Below are 17,505 nucleotides of genomic sequence, written 5' to 3' on the forward strand. Positions count from 1 at the left end.
GGTTGACCTCCGTCTCCGCTACCTGTGCATTAATGTGCTGTGGACAATGTACAGACCTTCTAGTAATGTTTACTGACTGATTAATACTTTATTTGTGGTGACCAGACTGAAAAACTTCTCCAGTTAACTAGACAAGTTTGAAATGATATATATCTTCCCTCTAATAACTAATTACTGAGTTACTGATCAAATTAATCCGGTAAAATACTGTTAAATAGTATTAGACCACCTTGTCAGGTTAATAACCTGTTTCCAAAAAAATTCAGCTTTTTAAGTGATTTTACAGTTTCTCAGTTACAGTCAACAAAGCTCCATTGATGAGCTACATTTTGTGCCTCTAGTGCCACCTACTGCTGTAAATGTACGCACTGAATTTCAGGTGTGCTGGTACAGATCAGAGAGACTGATGTAAATAATAAAACTTGATCATGCAGTATATAGACCTTTTCCACATAAAATTCTGACAATTCAAAGTAGGAAGAGCACCAGTATAAACAAATTAATGAGGGCTGAATTCCATTTAGCTGCTTCATTTCAGGGCCCTGGTATTGTTCATGCTGGCTGGCTAACAGAACACAGCCGTTGTTTATGTTATCAGTAACACCCGTGCTCTTCTTACAAGTAAAAATGTCTGCTGTGGAAAAAGGCCTATTTGTATTAGTTGGCGCGGACTGGATATTTTTTTTTTAATAGCAATCAGGTTTTTGAGGAACTAATGCACTTCAGATTTTGTTGACGGTTTTAGGCTTTTTCTGTCCTGTTCCTGAAGGTACTACTTTTTGTTCCAGTTGTAATTTACAGTGAACATGACACTTTTATATTCCAAATAGTTTTAATGCATTTACCTCTGACAATAGGTATGACCAAAGTCATATGCTCGGAGCTGCAATCTGAACCTATTCTAACACATTGGATACCATCTAAAAATCAAATCTTCACTGAGTTGATACCTGTAAAAGTGATCCAGTCGTGAAACTGGCACCGAGTTCTTTGCAAGTATTTAAAGAGAAACCATGTCTTTGCCCCAGTCTAATGTGGCTCTATTCAATCAAGTCTACTCTATGACTACACCCACCACCTGTAAATCCATATAAGATCTTAATCATGACATTCTCACATTGATCTTTTTAAACACTTTATTTTGCAAAGTTCCATAGTGACTATTTTCACTTCTTCTTTTCCACGTCCTGCTCGGCAGCCTCTTTAGCTCTCTTGGCACGGATGCCGAAAAGACGAGCATTGGCGCGGGCCATACGCAGGCTGGCGAAAGCCTTGAAGTTCTTCTCGTCCTCAGAGATAACCCGGGCCTTCTCCTTCTTGTGCACCTGAAGCAAAAAAGACACCACTTATGACACTTTCCTTCACACCGGTTAACAATCCTGTCTCTGCCTAATTTCAAAATACGGCCTGTTTAATGTTAACTGATGCAAAGATTCAGTTCAATTTTGGGCCATCACTAATTTGTGACCATCAATGTGGCTTTCTAGCTTGAATTTAAGAAAACAGTCATCAGAAAAAGGGTTCAAAAGTTTCATCAAAGAAATACAGAGATTCCGGAGATTTGTCATCATCTGACTGCTGTGACGCAAAACAAACAGACTGTTCATATATTTCTCAACAGTCACCACTGGCGACATATTGGCCCAGCAAAATGAAAGCAAAATGACTAAATCCAGCCACTTTAATGTTAACTGGTGTGTCTTTCCATAATAAACACCAAACTTATTTTTGCCAAAACTAAATCACACTTATTTCCCGTGATCTTGTAATCTATCCTAATATATTTTTGAAAATGAATGTTAGGTGCTACGGGAATCTTGCAGGAATAGCAACTTACAGTTTTAATGGGCATGACTGGACCATTGAGCTGAGTGGCCATCTTCAGTTCCTCCTCCTGGAAAGATTACAAACAATTGATTCTTCCAATGAAACAAAACACATCCACATTGCCCGGCAAGACTTGCTACAATGCTGAAAAACATCTGGGTGTCACCAACATTTGTGTGAGCTGAAATTACTTAAAGGCCGGGTCAGAAAAAAAAAAGGGCAGACTGAGGCTGGCTGGTTTACATATTCATTTTCAAACGTAATGTAAGGTCACTTTGACTGATCAGAGTGATGCTGATTCATTTAATATAGAAAATTTAAATCTTCAGGGGTCATATAGGGACCTGGTACTATGGAGTATGGGTTTGCTGAGAAGTGAGGCACAGTGAGCAGTGTTTGGCTGTCAGCCTCTATTTTTGTTCTGACTGGCTGGATTGGACAAGTTCCTTTGACATTACAGGTCCACTGATGTTTTATTCATCGGCTGGATAATCTCAGAAAAAGCCTAAAATTCATCACCACTTGGGTGAATTAGCCTCAAGTCTCATGCAGTCTACTAAAAGCTCCTGACAACTAATCTAAAATGCCATTCAGAATGCAAATTGTGATCTTTCACTGAACATGTGCAGCTGCTAAAAGCTGCACATGATTGAGCTCAATTAACAGTCTCATGCAGAGATTACAGAGGAACTGTAATTGTTCAGCATTTAAGTTTAAAAAACAACAAGTATGGTAAAAGGTTGGGCTAAATCTTTTAATTTTTATATAATACTCAGTTTTACTATAAACCAAAAGCTTTTGAGTTTATTTTCATATGAAGAAACTACAGTAATACAATCAGAGAGGAATTTTTACTACTTTGTACTGAGAAAAGGGTCACTCCTACTGACTTGCCTGCCTTTATGGAACAATTTTAACACTTGTCTTTCTCAGAAAACTCAGCCAAACATAAAACATGTTCATTTTAACTACCACTACTATAGTGCTTCACAGAAGTGGAAGTTTCTTCTAAATACACACTAGATTTATGTAGCAATTGGAAAGAGAAACTTACAGTACTGTCTCCCTTCTTGGGGGCGGAAGCCTTCCTGGGGAACAGGATGAGCTTGGAGCGGTACTCCTTCAGGCGCTGCACGTTGGCCTGAAGAGATTCTGTGGATCTGTTACGACGGCGGGGGTCAACAGAGATGCCAATGGTGCGGGCTGTCTTTTTGTGGATGCCAGCCGCCTGCAGGGAGGAGCACAGCACATTCAGAGTTAAACATAAAACCTTCAGATTTGGATTCAATGTCTCCTTGCGACATTCAATTTGGTTTTCCTCTCTGATTTACAAAAGCAGCCATCAGAAAAAGGGTTCAAAGTATTCATCAAGAAAATACAGAGATTCCGGAGATTTGTCATCATCTGACTGCTGCATGGTTCTTATATTTCTGAACATTTCTGCCAACTGTCACTGACAACATGCTAGTACAGGTACTTTGTGCTATTCTCCATTTACATAGGAGAGAGCACAACTTGAAAATGCAGGCTCACAGCTGATTATTTAGTTACTTTACCAACAAAGAGCGCACTTACATATACTTTCAAAAATATCAGCCTAGTCATGACTGGTGAAAGTCTTAGCCATGATATTGATTATCAGGTTTATTAACATAATGTGGTATTTACTAGAGCAAATTTGCATGTCCTGATAAAATAATGTGAATAAATGCATAATGTACACCCTATTCATAATGATTCAACACTTCAACCTAAAACTGTGGCACGGCACTCTCCACTCCATCCCCACAGTCTCTTGTAGTGGCAAGGAATATCTTGTGTGGGCATTTTAAAAAGCAGAAAAATTACAGGACTATGGGCATCTTATTTGATTGGTTGTATGATTAAATTGATCGTTAATATTTGCTCACGAATATGGCTCACGCTGAAGGTCAGATTCCAAGCTGTGAATTCTGTTTACAGATGACACTGTCATTCTATATTTTAGCCTTCCTCCCACAGCAGGCAAATACATGGGAGGGAAGGCATGGTACACTTTGGCAAGAACATCAAGTCTGTGAGCAGCACTTGGTGTTATTCTAAGTGCTATTGAATTTTTTTGTTGGGTGGGATGCATGATTCATCACAAAAGGTTGAGCCTATTCTGCTTTGCATCAACAACAGCATTTCAACGGTGGATGTCAAATTGTTGAACGCTAGGTTTTAAGGTCTCAGTGATGCTGACAAGCAAATAAGTTTCATGGCACATTTTGGTTTTCATTCTTTGAGACAGTTTTTAAACACTGCCCAGTTTTATTGACACAATGGAGAGAATGAAACTTCTGATAATTTCCCGTATATAAAGACAAATTTATTTACAGACAACTACAAAATATTACCTTGAGCTCCTCCAGGGTGAAGCCACGTCCAGCACGAACCTTTGTATGGTACCTGACAGTGGGACACCTGACCTGTGGCCTCAATGGTCCAGCGACAGGACGGGGAGCAATGCGGCGGGCCTTGGCCTGACGAGCCTTTCGCCTATGGGAAGATATCTTTGTCAAACTAGAGTAAGCAGAGCCCCTTTTCCTCCCCAGGAACTAAGACGCCACAGGAACTAGAAAACTCAGGAACTATAAAGGTCTGTTCGGCATATTCCTGATTGTTTCCACTGCATCTCGACAGTAAAGCAAACAGACTAATAACTGAATTAGAATAAAGAGAAACAGCTTTTTGAGGCAAACAAATAGTCATTGTGTTTTTATCTGTAGTGTGGTATTGTGACTGATGTTTGAATAGATGTAATGAATGAATGCAAACTAGACCCGCAATGAAATTTAAAAATTAGTGTTTCAGAGTTATTTATGCTTTTGTTAGACAGAATTTAAACAATTAGCAAATGGTTATATCACTTTGTCTCTCTCCCTCATCGACAATTCTCTTCTCGCACTTTAATCGAAGAACTGCATCCGTAACTTTGTGCATTATGTCAAACATTACATGCTTTGTCATGGTCGTGTGGTGAGAAAAAGGCTGCAAGCTGCATTATCATGTACTGCAAACCACACTGCACTGGTACTCCTGGACTTGTTCGATCAAAATCATATCTCACTCTCCGTTTATGGCCATCCCTCCCTTAATGTAACAAAAAGGCCCCAATTGAATACACTAACCTCCTCTATTAAAAAAAAAAAAAAAAATGCACTTGCAGAGACATCAAAATAAAAATTCTCTTTACCATTTCATTACAGCCGGAAGTATATTTACTAATGTGGTTCAAGACCACAGTGCAGTCCAGCAGCTATAATCAACAGTCGGAGACCTGGTGTGTCCCCAGACAATGCATACCAGTTGCCTTGCCTGCAAAAAAACTATTTGAGAGTCCATGGCAGCAGCTAAAAAACATGAGGAACCCTGGCTTTGACTATTACAACTCATATATACACTATGTTTATAGTCCAACGTTTGATTAGGTTGTGTTCCTATATGTCTGTGCAAACAAAATACTGATTGACTCCACATTTAATAGTGATAAAACGTGATTCACATCCAATTTAACTCCTTGTAGCCTATTAAGCCAGAAAAGCTAACTGGCTGTGTATAAATCAGTTGTATTCTTGTTGGATGGAATCTCTATATCCTCGTAAACGCCTCTGATCAATTAATTATATTAGTTTATTTATCTTGGCAGCTGATCTGAATATAAGTTTGTCTCTGCTAACGTTACTCAAACACGAAGCCTCTGGAGGATTCGTTAGCTGAAGTTAGCATCTCTCCCTGAAGCACCAGGTAACTCTCACCTGCGGATCTTCCTGGCTGGCTGGTTGAACCAGGTGCGCACTCTTTTCTGCCAGTCTTTGTGGAAGTGAGGGTTCAAGATCATTCCATTCCGGCTGGGGGCCATGGCTGCCTACTTCCCTGAAACAGCAGCACAGCACAGGGACATGAGCAGACTGTCATGCCGGCACACCATTAGTCCTCACAGAGCTGTGTCTGAGATGCTAAGCTAGCAAGTTAACCGGGCTATTGGCTATTTTGACATGCCATAATCACTAGTCCTTGCTATTTCTACATTCGTTACACATGTCCGTTTCTATTTTCGAAGGACATTATTGAATTATGGAGCTACAACCGCTAGCCTGCAACGGCGATGCTAAGTCACACACTGACACCACTTGACCGGGCATCACAACTAAAACAAATGTTACTCAGCAATTCCACGTGGAAATCTACAACAATAATCACCTTATTTCAAAGGTGGGAAAACACACTATTTCAGGTTGTAAGTGAAATTGACAAATATCGATAAAATACCAAGGATTAATTTAGATCATTTTTAAATGTGTAGAGAATAATTTCTCATACCTACGAGGGAGGAAAATGGCCGAAAGGAAAAAGGAAGTTGTAATCCGGTGGATTGTGGGATATGTGTCAACCAGCCAATGGTCGAACAGACGTGTTATCAAAGAGTATGGGAAGGAGCAACAACCCTACCAAAATGATCTGCAAAAACGTAAAATCGAATAGAAATATCTCAGATCACACGATTATTTCGTTCTATAAGAGCAGCTTTAGGCTATACACTAGGCTATTTTTCTATGGAAATAAATATGCGCTAAATCATGAAATCAAATAAACCGAGGGAAAAGGGAACTGTTTCATGTACGCAAAACCGGAAACGATAACACGATCAGCACATTTTGTTCATCTTTGTGTAGATACTCATCCAACCCTCTTAGGTTTGTGCTAACGTTATAATGTGGATTTGCGCGTTTTTTCTATAGTTTTGAAAATACGACTATACGAGTGAGTATATGTAGAAATTAGGTCAGATTAGGTTGGGTTTGCGTTAGAAAAATCAATTGTCCAAAAACCTATGAATGTCTACTTTTTGTTAACAAATGTTTGGACTAGAATAATTTAAAAATTTTGAAGCCTATATCAATACATAATTATTATTTTATTTTTTTATTTTTATTTTTTTATTGTTAACTTTATTGTGAAAGTTTTAAATACATGTAATGTAAATTTCCAAAGGAAGTTAATGGGGATTGTTTCATGATGTTATTTATTTTAGATACTGTACATTTTGTGACTAAATAGGTGAAGCTATTGCACTGGCTACTAGATGTAGACCTCTCACCTTATGCCAGGAATGCGTAGCAGACTTGGCTACATCTTGTTGATTTTCCTACAGTTTTTCCTACAAATACTCTATGGCAGTAGGGTATAACTGTACTCAAAGTATGTGGCAGTGGAAATGACGTAAGACAAAGCAACTGAGTGTTTTATTTTTATGGGTACTAGTTCCGAAAGTCTGTCAGGAGTCATGTGGACTGAGCTCTCTATTATCAACCACTGCCTGCGATTTCCCACCACATGTCACCAAACAACTGTAGAAGATGACTGATTCATTACCAAACAGGCCTCAGGGGGGCCATAAGACAGAGCCTGTTTGAAGTGACTTGTTATCACTTCTTGTCGAAGATTCAAAAGTTACAGTCAACAGCAGAGATGACCCAATCAAAGTTTTTCACTCTTGCTCCTCATCTGAGTCCTCTCACGTGAATGTCTTCTGATACCAGGCACAATCAGATTTCTAATTTTCTTACATACTATTTTTGCCGCTTCCTGGCTGGAAAGAAGGGAGGCCTTTTACCAGTCTGTGCCCAGTGGCCATTGTCTCATAATCCACCTGTGCAGCAGATGCAACATAAAAAAACTCATTGGTGCATTGTCTTGTGCACGCTTTGGATACAGAAAACTGTGGAAGCAACCCTGCTCCAAAAAAATACAATATAATAGACACATTCATTCATGTTCTACCATTACATTTATAATCAAATATTTCAGACCTGAGCTCTGTCATATGTAAAAATATGGACTTGTCCCTTGTTTGTATGAGCAGAAATCAGAACAGGCCAGCACTGACCAGGGATTTTTCATTTTGTGAATCATGTGTAACTTAGCATACCATGTAATGAAACTTTGGTTTCAGTGTGACACTTAAAAAATTTTTTAAAAAAAAATCGAAAAATAAATTCACATTTTTGGCCTTTAACTCTCTTGTGCCTGTCAGTGACATATGTGTTTGAATTATTAAATAGCCAAAAAATGAAATTTAAAAAAAACAAAAACAAAAACAATTATAGAGACATCAGAGACCTCAATAATCAGTGGTGCAGTGCAGTATTACAGTTGTTACTCCAGACAATGGGCATTTAATGATAATGCAGACTATATAATACAGTCCTGGATTAAATTATTAGAAACCCCGAATTTTAAGTACAGTATTTAGAATATCTTCAGAAATAAATGCAGATCAACAGATTTTTAAAATCAAAATACTTTTATAAAATGTCCAAAGTTACTGAACAATGGAAAATGAAATGTACCCCAGACACAATTATTGGCCTTCACTAATATTTGCAACAATGACATCCTCTAAACGTTGCTTGTAGCCATCTAGAGGGTTCTTGCACCTGTCTCCTGGTAGTTTCTGCCACTCGTCCATAGCTGTACATTCAAGCTCTTTTCAGTTTGCAGGACTCCTTTTTGCAATCGCAGATTTCAGCTCTCTCCAAAGGTTTTCGATGGGATTTAGGTCAGGACTAATTGCTGGCCAGTTTAAAACGGCCCATATTTTCCTTTTCAACTATTCTTTTGAGCTGCTGGATATTTGCTTTGGGTTGTTGTCCTGCTGAAAGACCCAAGACCCTCCCCTCAAACCTAGTTTTCTAACACTGGGTAACACTTTTTGCTCTAAAATGCCTTGGTAATGTTCTGATTTCATCATTCCTTTGATTCATTCAATGCCTACAGTACCAGAGGCAGCAAAGCAGCCCCACAGCATGATAGAACCTCCACCATGTTTTACTGTAGGTAGGGTGTTCTTTTCCTTATGGGCTTCATTTCTTCGCCTATAAACATACTGAGGCGCTGCATTCCCAGAGAGCTCTTCTTTGGTTTCATCTGTCCATTGAACATTATCGCAGAGTGACTCTGGCTTATCTATGAAAGTTTTTTCAAACATTATTCTTGCCTTTTTGTGCCTCTCTTTCAATGGCAGTGTCCTCCTTGGCCTTCGCCCATGGAGCCCTACTTGATTTAGTGTGCGGCGTATGGTACTGGCTGAAACCCACCACTCCAGATTGGCCTGAATCTCTTCAGATGTCTTGCATGGTGTTTTTTCCACAACCCGCATCAACCTTCGGAGACATCTCTTATTGAGTTCCTTTTAGTACCACAGTTTATGACTGTGAAACTTCTTGATAACATTACAAACTGTTGAAACAAGGACTTCAAGATCCCTGGTGATTGCCTTGTAGCCTTTGGAATTGTTATGTTTTTTGATAACAGCATTTCTGATTATCTCAGAACAGCTCTCGTCTTCACCGTTGTAAAAAAGGAACTGGAAACAATCAGCCCCTTTTAATGCAATACAACTATCCTTCATTGGTTAATTAAGGTCATGTGAAAATTGAAAATTAAGAACAGGTGAGTCTTACTTGTTTGAGGAACTAATTGAAATTCATCAAAACGGTGCCAATAATTGTACAGGCGTGCATTTTATGTCTGAATTTTTTATTTCACTATATGAAAACACCTTTTTTGTTGTTGTTTGGTAACTTTGGACATTTTATTAAATATTCTGACTAAAAAAAAAACTGTTTAAATGCATTTATTCCTGAACATACTCTAAATTCTGCCCTTGAAATTCAGGGGGGCCAATAATTTCAATCAGGACTAATAATAACCTATTTTGAAAAATTTATTAAACATGATTGTGTTTAGATTGTGATGAAAATGATTGAACAGGACTGTCCATTTGCCAAGAGAGTTGCAAAGCTGAGTGTATAACATTCGAGCAAGTGATCAAGCACAAGCCAAATTAGTCTCCTCAAATGAGAATAACGACTTATTTCTTACTAATTGAACTTGTTTCTCTGCTGACACAATGAAGGGACTAGAAAGACATTCAGGAAGACAATTATATATCTAAATAAAATGATATTGCTTCTGTGAGATGCTTATTGCAGTAACTGTAATCAGTGCAATGGACATAGGATTAAAGTAAAAAAAGAACGTCAACAGCTTCTGTTTTATGTTTCCTTAACATTACAGATGCATAAGTGGATTACTTGTTAGAAGTTGCTTGATGAGGATTTTGTTTTTTGTTTTTTTTTTAAATAAGACGATATTCAGGTGTATCAGAAAGACTCCTGAAAAAAATAAATAAAATTATATATATATATATTCAGATGTATTTCAGAACTCTTTCTGAAATACATCAAATTTTAAAATGCGAGCAGCGGGCACTGTGAAACATAATAAAACCGCATTTTAAAAACATGTTTTATTATTGTGGTCAAATGTAAAAAAGTATCAGCATGGAGAATAATGCAGTTTGTAAATGGGAGACTTGGAAGGTACACAAAAGGTCGGCACAATAGTCCTTCTCTTATTCTTAAGTTATTTTATGGACATTTGGATACAAAATAAAAAATATTATACGATACATTTTTCTGTATATAAATAATTCTTTGAATATACAATTTATTTGATAGGATTGTTTTTTATGATAGAATGAACTAGAGATCTGTTTAAGCCAGGAATACCAATACAGCTCTGATTTTCCATTATCAGCCTTAGAGTGCAGTTTTTTTGTTCAGTCACTGATTTTAAAACCACTGATTCATTAATCATTGATCAACTCGCTTCTGCAATCTCTTCCTATCTTCACCTGAGGGTAAAAGGTCAAGGCTTGTGGAAGCAAAAAAAAAAAAAACCCAGCATGTCCTGTCAGCACATGTACAGCAACATGCTATGACCATGTCTACTGTCTACAGCACATCATAAATTATACATCATTCTTTTTAACTAGACGTAAAATTGTAGTCATTGTTGCCGTGTGAATTGGTGCCATCTTAACACCAACATCATAACAATACCATCCTGCATGTTTGCTGTAATTGCCAAGAATTCGAGGATGTTATTTCCTTTCAAGTTTAATTTTATTAAATTAATGTGACACAGCACTTACAATCACTTTCCAGTCTTTTACCACATCTGTTCTCAATTGGTGCAAAGCACCAGGAACAAGACCCAATAATATGGACAGATCTTGAGATTAAGAGCACTTTAGGTTTGCTAGGGGCTTAAACAAATTCTAACTTTCTAAGTGGAAACTGTCACAAGTATTTGAAATTATTTTGATAGCACAATTCCAGTATCAAAATAAATACCACAGACGGAGAAGAGTGTCACACAAGATGTTAGTAACCCAGCCTTCTAATCTTTGATTGGAGTTATATTACAAAACAGCACAGTCAGTTCACTGATTTATTCTTCAAGTGACTTAATAAATTTATCATATGCAGCTTGATCCATGAGGCTATCCAGTTCTTCAGGCTTTTCGATTGTCATCTTGATTAGCCACCCTAAAAAAGGTAAGAGTTCATATTTTAAATGTTCTCATGAAAAAGCTCATACATTGTTCTGGTATGGCAACTTGTCATCCACACTACCGGTCAAAAGTTTTATGAGACCCCCATTTTTCCAGTTTTTATTGAAATTTAAGCAGTGAAAGTACGGTCAATAACCTTTAATGGTAGAAAGGTAAGTAATAAACTGCCCAAGATGAAAAAAAAAAAAATAAAAAAATAAAGAAAAGAAAAACAGACCTTTTTCAGGGATTAAGAAATTGCTTAATTTACAGCTTTCCTGCAGAAATCGAAGTAAACGAAGCCTTGAAAGTTAATGCAACTAGTTCCTACAGGTGTCCCATCTTTTGCTGATTACTTACAAACCATCTGTCTGTACAAAAGCAGTGTTGGAACAATGTACCGCAGGAAGTAGAACTGTATGTTGCTGTCAGAATGGTGAGAAAAGGCAAGTAACAAAGGAAGACAGACTGGTTGGTCAGGGGTTCGTCCTACAGCAAGATAATGACCCAAAACATTAGAAGAACAGCACTAGACGGTGGCTTCACATGATGGAAGACCAGCACAGTCTCCAGACTTGAACCACATGGAGCTGGTTTGGGATGAACTGGACATAAGGAGAAAGTAAAGCAACCTGCAAGTGCAACACATTTGTGGGAACTTCTGCAACAGTGCTGGGACCAACTTTCCAAACAGCGTTTCTTTTACATTGTAGAAAGCACAGAACGAGTGTGTTTGGCTGCTGAGTGAGTCAAAGATTTAGATTAAATTTAGGATTCCTTACTTTTATTCTGTATTTTTATATTTGTTTTATGCTGTCAGTATCAGCTGGAAAAATGGAGGTGTTCTAAAACTTTTGCCCGTCTGTGAACCATGGCAACAAACTGACTGGGAGAGATTCCTGGAAATGACTATGACAAAGGCACCGGAAAAGAACAACTTGGAGAGATGCTTACCCTCTGCATAGCAGGCCTTATTCACAAATCCAGGATTCTCCGCCAGCTCTGTGTTGATTTCAGTTACTTCTCCTGTCAGTGGTGAGTATAGCTCACTGGCAGCCTTTACACTTTCCAAAGCACCAAACTCCTCTACAACACACATACAGAGACAGAATGACTGAAGACTACATTGTATGCACACATTTCTTTTTTTTTAACTTCATGAGATAAAAAGTATCTGTTTATTTAACATTTGAATTAACTCTCATTTTTTAATGTTTGTTTGCTACGGGGGTTTTATTTACATCTTTTCACCTCAAAAGTCAACGAAATATGCAATTTAGCCAGGGGTGCCCAAACCTTTGCATACAACTGTACTTCTTATCTCATTACCACGCTTAAAAAAGTGTGTGTATTCCAGGTTCTTACCCATTTGTTCAAGTCTTTGGCCAACTTCAGGGAGTCCACAGTATACCACATCACCTAATGCTTCCTAAAAAGATACAACAAACAGTATGAATTATAACTTACATAAAGTATCATATAAAAGTGAGTAAAAGCAGTAATGTAATCTGGAAGTGAATTCTGCATTTTAAAATGATAAGACTGCTGATTATCTATAGTTTTGTTATTGTCAACAAGTGCCATGTAAATATCAAAAACAATGTATTAGTCCAAACCATCTCCAACTCCCCAAGCCTGTTAGTGGCACTCCACCCCAGGCCCATTTACTCCTAATGAAGATGTTAATCTTCAAAATGGGTCACAATTACATGCATCCATTTTAAAATGGTTAATAATACAAAAAATGTGCAATGTAGTTCTTAGCAGATGTTACTCAAACAGGAATAAATAATAAGTTAAGGGGGGCCTATAACATAACATAGTTGGTGCTCTAGTGAGCATGTACGGTAGCAGGATGATGTGTGCATGTGATTAACTCAAAATAAACTACAGTGCCCATGTTCGTGGTAATGAAGGGACATTACTTTCATCACCACGTAGTGTCCATTCATTACAAACAAAGTGATAGGGACATAATTTCAGGTTTGTTCTCTGTCTAAATGTACTATCTGAATGTACCGTTAAAAATTTACATCCCTATACTACTTCTATATTGTGGCCTACTTTACACAGCAGTGCATTTAGGCAGTTAGAATTGCAGGAATATTGTATTCATATGCAGTATAAACTGACTAGAGTTATGCCCAAGTCGCCTGTATCATTAGGCTATATTCATGCAACTGAACCAGTAGGCATGGGTCAAATTAATTTTCGAATTTGAATGTGAAGCCTTATGAGGCTCAAACATAGTGGCAAGTGCAAGATCCTCTACTCAGTGATGCAAAGTGGGGAAGGAAGCTGGTCTAAATGGGAAGTAGACTAATGTGTGGAGCTCAAAGATCAGGGCCCCTCATTTACAGTATCAAAGCTGTGAAGACAAAGTTGAAATTTCACTCTGATGGAAAAAAAAAAACAACAGAAAACGTAGAAATATTTCTCCATGCAAGACATATCAAATGTTTGCTTGACTAACACCTCTACGAAACGTGCTTTGATTAATCTTAAGCACTACTAAACCACAATGCATGTGCACAGCACGACTCATTTACTGCTCCTAAATAACCAGCTATAGTCCTGTAGAGCCTGCAGGAAACTGGCTTTAATGAGGAGCAGTAAGAGATAAGGAAACTATTTTGAGACCCTGGAACTGTTTTGGTAACAGAGATGAAATCGCATCTGAACCGCACCGAAGCCTTATGTATATGCATTCATAAAAAATTCAGACTTGAAAAATTCAGCAAATTAAGCACACTTAAAAGCGGCAGTAATTGAGAGGCGCTTCGGCAGGAGCATTAGAGCGAGGTTTATGTCTTCGAGCTCCGCTGAACTGCGCTCCCTGCATAAATGCAGCATTTGCAAAATACTTTAGCTGGCGGTCTAAAAATCACTCGTGACCTTGATTTTAACTCTAATTTCTGGGATATCTGCACACGTTGGAGTGTAAAGGCTTTGCTATTATTTCTTCAGCCCATAAATCAAGCCTTCTGCTGGGGTAAAACGTGGATCATGGACACTGAAATCTATCCGGCCACCCACTTCATGCAGTCGAAGATTGTCTAAAGTCTAAAATTAAGGTGTTTTAGACTCAACAAACACTACAATGTTTTAGAGAACTGCAGGAACACTTACTTTCATTTACAGTTCACCTTTCCGTTATGCTGTGGGTACACATGGTCAGAGGTTTGCTCAGAGTTGACATTGCAAGTAGAGTGTAATTGGAGTTTGATAAAAGTCCACGCTTTGCTCAAAAATAATCACATCCACAGTTTATGAGCATTTCTCTTAGAATGCAATGGTCAGCCTGAAACTCGGATAATCTATTTGAATTGCTGAGAATACTGGAGATGTGGGCAGCGGTTCAGAGGTCTTGAACCAAGCTAGACAATAAATGTTTGACAACACCAAAAAAATTTGCAGACATTACATTTGCATAATTACATTTGTATACATACATTTGCAGTGTTGTTTTAGAAACAAGAAACACCACACGCAGTAGGCAGAGTTTCTCCTCCATTTCTTCACTTCACCATCCTGCATCACATTAAACTACAACTCTCCTGTAGTTTAATACTGTGTGGCAAACCTGAATGGTACCCATTGTCAGATCAGCCATCAATGCTCAATATATGAAAACAACGGCTCACAGCATAGCATTTGTAATTGTTTCTCTTAAAGCTGCATTCAAGTGGAAGATAAAAGACATCTGCCCTCATTCAAAGCTTTGGACGTCTGTAGGTAGGCAAGTGCCTGTCCTCCGATTTTCTGCACACCACTGCAGTCTGGCGGGAATCGATTGTCTCAAACCATAGTAATAAAACAGTAAATAAGCTTGTTATAGTACAGTTGCCGCTGGCGAGGACAAAGTGCAGCACTGGACTGCACACAACAGACATTAGCATATCACTATTTTTAGATTGCCATCAGTAAACCTCTGAACCAAGTGTATCGTAAATCAATGATTAGTAAAACGACAGACCCAGCAACCTACCTGAGCATAATTGCTGATTCCAACTGTGCCAATTCCACCCTCCACTCGCACCCACTCATGCTTTTCTGTGAACTTCAGGGCTGTGGAGAGACAGCGGAGAGTTGGTTTGGAACAGATAAATGAATGTGTGTGTGTAAACATCAAACTACAAATCAGTATGAACCACGTTTAAAAAAAAAAAAAAAAAAAAAAGGTGCTATGATGAGTCTTGTGAAACAAGGGAAGCCCACCAGTCTCAAAGACTATAATTTGTATGTCCAAAGAACACTCTACTGTACTATGGACCAAAGCTAAAGGGTAGGCTGTTTCTTGTGCAACACCGTGTGCTGTCAATTAAAATTAAAACGTTTACTGGTCACATCGAGACAGAGTGAAAAATCACTGGCTTTCTGCAGGCGCAGACTGGGATCCTCGCCATCAGTGTTCTGACAGAAAAAAGGTGCAAACAGGTGCAAAAAAAAAAAAAAAAAAAAGGGCTTGTGATTATCTGGTCGTGTCAAATCTGCAAGAGTTGCAGCCTTTCGATTCAGTGCACATGCTGTCATCCTTACAATACCCGCAGGGCAGAACCGTTTTCCAGTGTTGGCATCAGACCATGCAGAAAAATACAGGTTTGAACCAGATCGTGAAATGTGCAAGATGCTGATGCATGGCCGGGGAGGGCAGAGTCGGTCCCGGGAGCTGAATATTCCGGCTGCAAAAGGGCTGGAGGAATGGTTTTTCCAATGATTTAGCTGGGTGGGAGCCGTAAAAGAAAAAAAAAAAAAAAAGCTTGAACACTGACAGGGTGATGTCTGTGAGGGAGAAGAATGAATGAAAGCGACAACTGGGGGAAAGTAATGGGACTGTTGAGACATCACTCCACGGCTAATTTTCTGGCACGTACCGAGGATCATGGGTGACTTCTTGCCTAATAAACTACTCCTCGGTGCACGAGGCAGAGGTAATTTGTGGTCTACGCTGAGTAATTAACATCCCAGCGTGGAGCTCGTGGTTCGGCTGTCTTCCAGTGACATCGAACATTGGGAAAGAAAAACAAAAAAAAGTCTCGCTGTAATACTTTAGCCAACGAAACATGTTGCCGCTCGTCTCTCTGCACCAAAGTTTCTGTACCTAGCCGCTTCCAGGTCAAACACAAACTCTTAGCTGTCTTCCCTGTCGCATTCCTCTGCTCCACTGAGGTAGAGTCACACGAACTGCCCGGGGTTTTTCTTTTTTTCTTTTTTCGTCCCTTGCCGACAGGACAGGAATGTGCGACCAGACCCGCATGTAGCATGTCACATCACATGTTACAGACGGGCAGACGTACCGTCTCTTTTCTTTTTTTTTTTTTTAATACCTGTGGGTAGGACCGCGGTCGTGCTCAGTGTTCGCGGAGAGCCGCTCCTCCACAGCAGCCGGGTCGCTGAAACCCGCGCTGCGGACGACAGTTGAGGCAGTCTGGGCGAAAAGTTTGCGGAGAGGCACCGCAGCGCTGTTCTCATCGCCATCTTCACTCCGTATGAGCCGATCCTTTAATCCAGTGCACATACACTTGACCGCGGGAGCGCGCACCATCCCACTGTTTGCGGGCTCCCGCCGGGAAGGGGCGGGGGTTTGGGGGGGGGGGGTCTGTGTTGATCCTGGATCAGACACATCAAAGTCTTCCAGAAGGTCTTCCCCAGAATATAAGAGATGGGAATATCCTGGAACTCAGACGACGCACCCCAAACCTCGCCTGTCCATTCGGGATGTGGTGTGGGTGGACAAGAAGCACTTTGTAGCCGACTTCTAGGAGGTGCTGAGAACTGCAGTTGATAACAACCCTCTGGCTCTAGACCAGTCTGGCTGCCTCCAGCACCTTGAAGCATCAAACCACTTCAGCTTTGTCCTCTCCAGCATGTGGCTGACAACGCCGATACTGTGAAACGAGAGCTGATAACACAGAGAGCTTTGGTGGAAGAATCCACCATCAGAAGTGTCCTGATAGAAAACTTTTACAGGTAGAACTGGGCCTCTGAAACCATTTCGGTGGAGCTTATCCACTTGCTGCCGGAAATGGAGGCAACAAAGTAGGAGGAGAAAAACAAGTCTTCCTCCAAAAACCTCAAACGCCTCGATGACCCAGAGCAAGCCGCTCAAAGTCACACTGGGTGAGGCTCTGTCCTACACCTGGCTGTCTAGAGAGGGATTGGTGGGGGACCTGAAGATTGCCTTGGTGGCCTGCAGCCTCACAGCCAAGCCTACTGCGAGATTTGCAGCAGGACACCAAGCCCGGAGATGAGAC

At 39.6% G+C, this 17,505-nt stretch overlaps 2 protein-coding genes and 2 non-coding genes across 5 annotated transcripts; all 4 read right to left on the minus strand.

Moving 5' to 3' along the window:
• Positions 1-1,122: 1,122 nt before the first annotated feature.
• rpl13 (ribosomal protein L13) lies at positions 1,123-6,302 on the minus strand. 2 transcript variants are annotated; one of them, XM_040125695.1, is made up of 6 exons: positions 6,172-6,302; positions 5,607-5,724; positions 4,206-4,347; positions 2,882-3,055; positions 1,838-1,894; positions 1,123-1,325 (listed from the first exon to the last, which is right to left on the minus strand). In XM_040125695.1, exons 2-6 carry the CDS (start codon positions 5,708-5,710, stop codon positions 1,167-1,169), a joined length of 636 nt encoding a protein of 211 aa, XP_039981629.1. In that variant the 5' UTR covers positions 5,711-5,724; positions 6,172-6,302; the 3' UTR covers positions 1,123-1,166. The 2 variants fall into 2 exon arrangements, with proteins under 2 accessions (XP_039981629.1, XP_039981636.1); XM_040125702.1 differs by lacking the exon at positions 6,172-6,302 and adding an exon at positions 6,052-6,164.
• Positions 1,492-1,570, minus strand: LOC120796671. Its single transcript, XR_005708413.1, has one exon. It is a non-coding gene; the product is annotated as a small nucleolar RNA MBII-202 (small nucleolar RNA).
• On the minus strand, positions 3,152-3,230 carry LOC120796636. The gene has a single exon (XR_005708406.1). It is a non-coding gene; the product is annotated as a small nucleolar RNA MBII-202 (small nucleolar RNA).
• A 4,832-nt stretch (positions 6,303-11,134) lies between the features above and the next one.
• On the minus strand, positions 11,135-16,784 carry gcshb (glycine cleavage system protein H (aminomethyl carrier), b). The gene is made up of 5 exons (XM_040139703.1): positions 16,579-16,784; positions 15,240-15,319; positions 12,617-12,680; positions 12,206-12,337; positions 11,135-11,246 (listed from the first exon to the last, which is right to left on the minus strand). The coding sequence occupies exons 1-5, from the start codon at positions 16,727-16,729 to the stop codon at positions 11,149-11,151; spliced, it is 525 nt and encodes a 174-aa protein (XP_039995637.1). The 5' UTR covers positions 16,730-16,784; the 3' UTR covers positions 11,135-11,148.
• Positions 16,785-17,505: the final 721 nt, after the last annotated feature.

The sequence above is a fragment of the Xiphias gladius genome, chromosome 1 (genome assembly GCF_016859285.1).
Source record: "Xiphias gladius isolate SHS-SW01 ecotype Sanya breed wild chromosome 1, ASM1685928v1, whole genome shotgun sequence".
Lineage (NCBI taxonomy): Eukaryota > Metazoa > Chordata > Actinopteri > Istiophoriformes > Xiphiidae > Xiphias > Xiphias gladius.

What these genes read in the sequence shown, in the direction of transcription:
- rpl13 (XM_040125695.1), bottom strand. Translation starts at nt 5,710, where the DNA reads ATGGCCCCCAGCCGGAATGGAATGATCTTGAACCCTCACTTCCACAAA. An exon ending in CCAGCCAGGAAGATCCGCAG is followed by an intron (nt 4,348 to 5,606) that starts GTGAGAGTTACC and finishes ATCTTCCCATAG; the next exon opens with GCGAAAGGCTCGTCAGGCCA. An exon ending in TCACCCTGGAGGAGCTCAAG is followed by an intron (nt 3,056 to 4,205) that starts GTAATATTTTGT and finishes TCCTCCCTGCAG; the next exon opens with GCGGCTGGCATCCACAAAAA.
- gcshb (XM_040139703.1), bottom strand. Translation starts at nt 16,729, where the DNA reads ATGGCGATGAGAACAGCGCTGCGGTGCCTCTCCGCAAACTTTTCGCCC. An exon ending in GACCGCGGTCCTACCCACAG is followed by an intron (nt 15,320 to 16,578) that starts GTATTAAAAAAA and finishes GTCTCTCCACAG; the next exon opens with CCCTGAAGTTCACAGAAAAG. An exon ending in TAAGGCCTGCTATGCAGAGG is followed by an intron (nt 11,247 to 12,205) that starts GTAAGCATCTCT and finishes TACCTTTTTTAG; the next exon opens with GGTGGCTAATCAAGATGACA.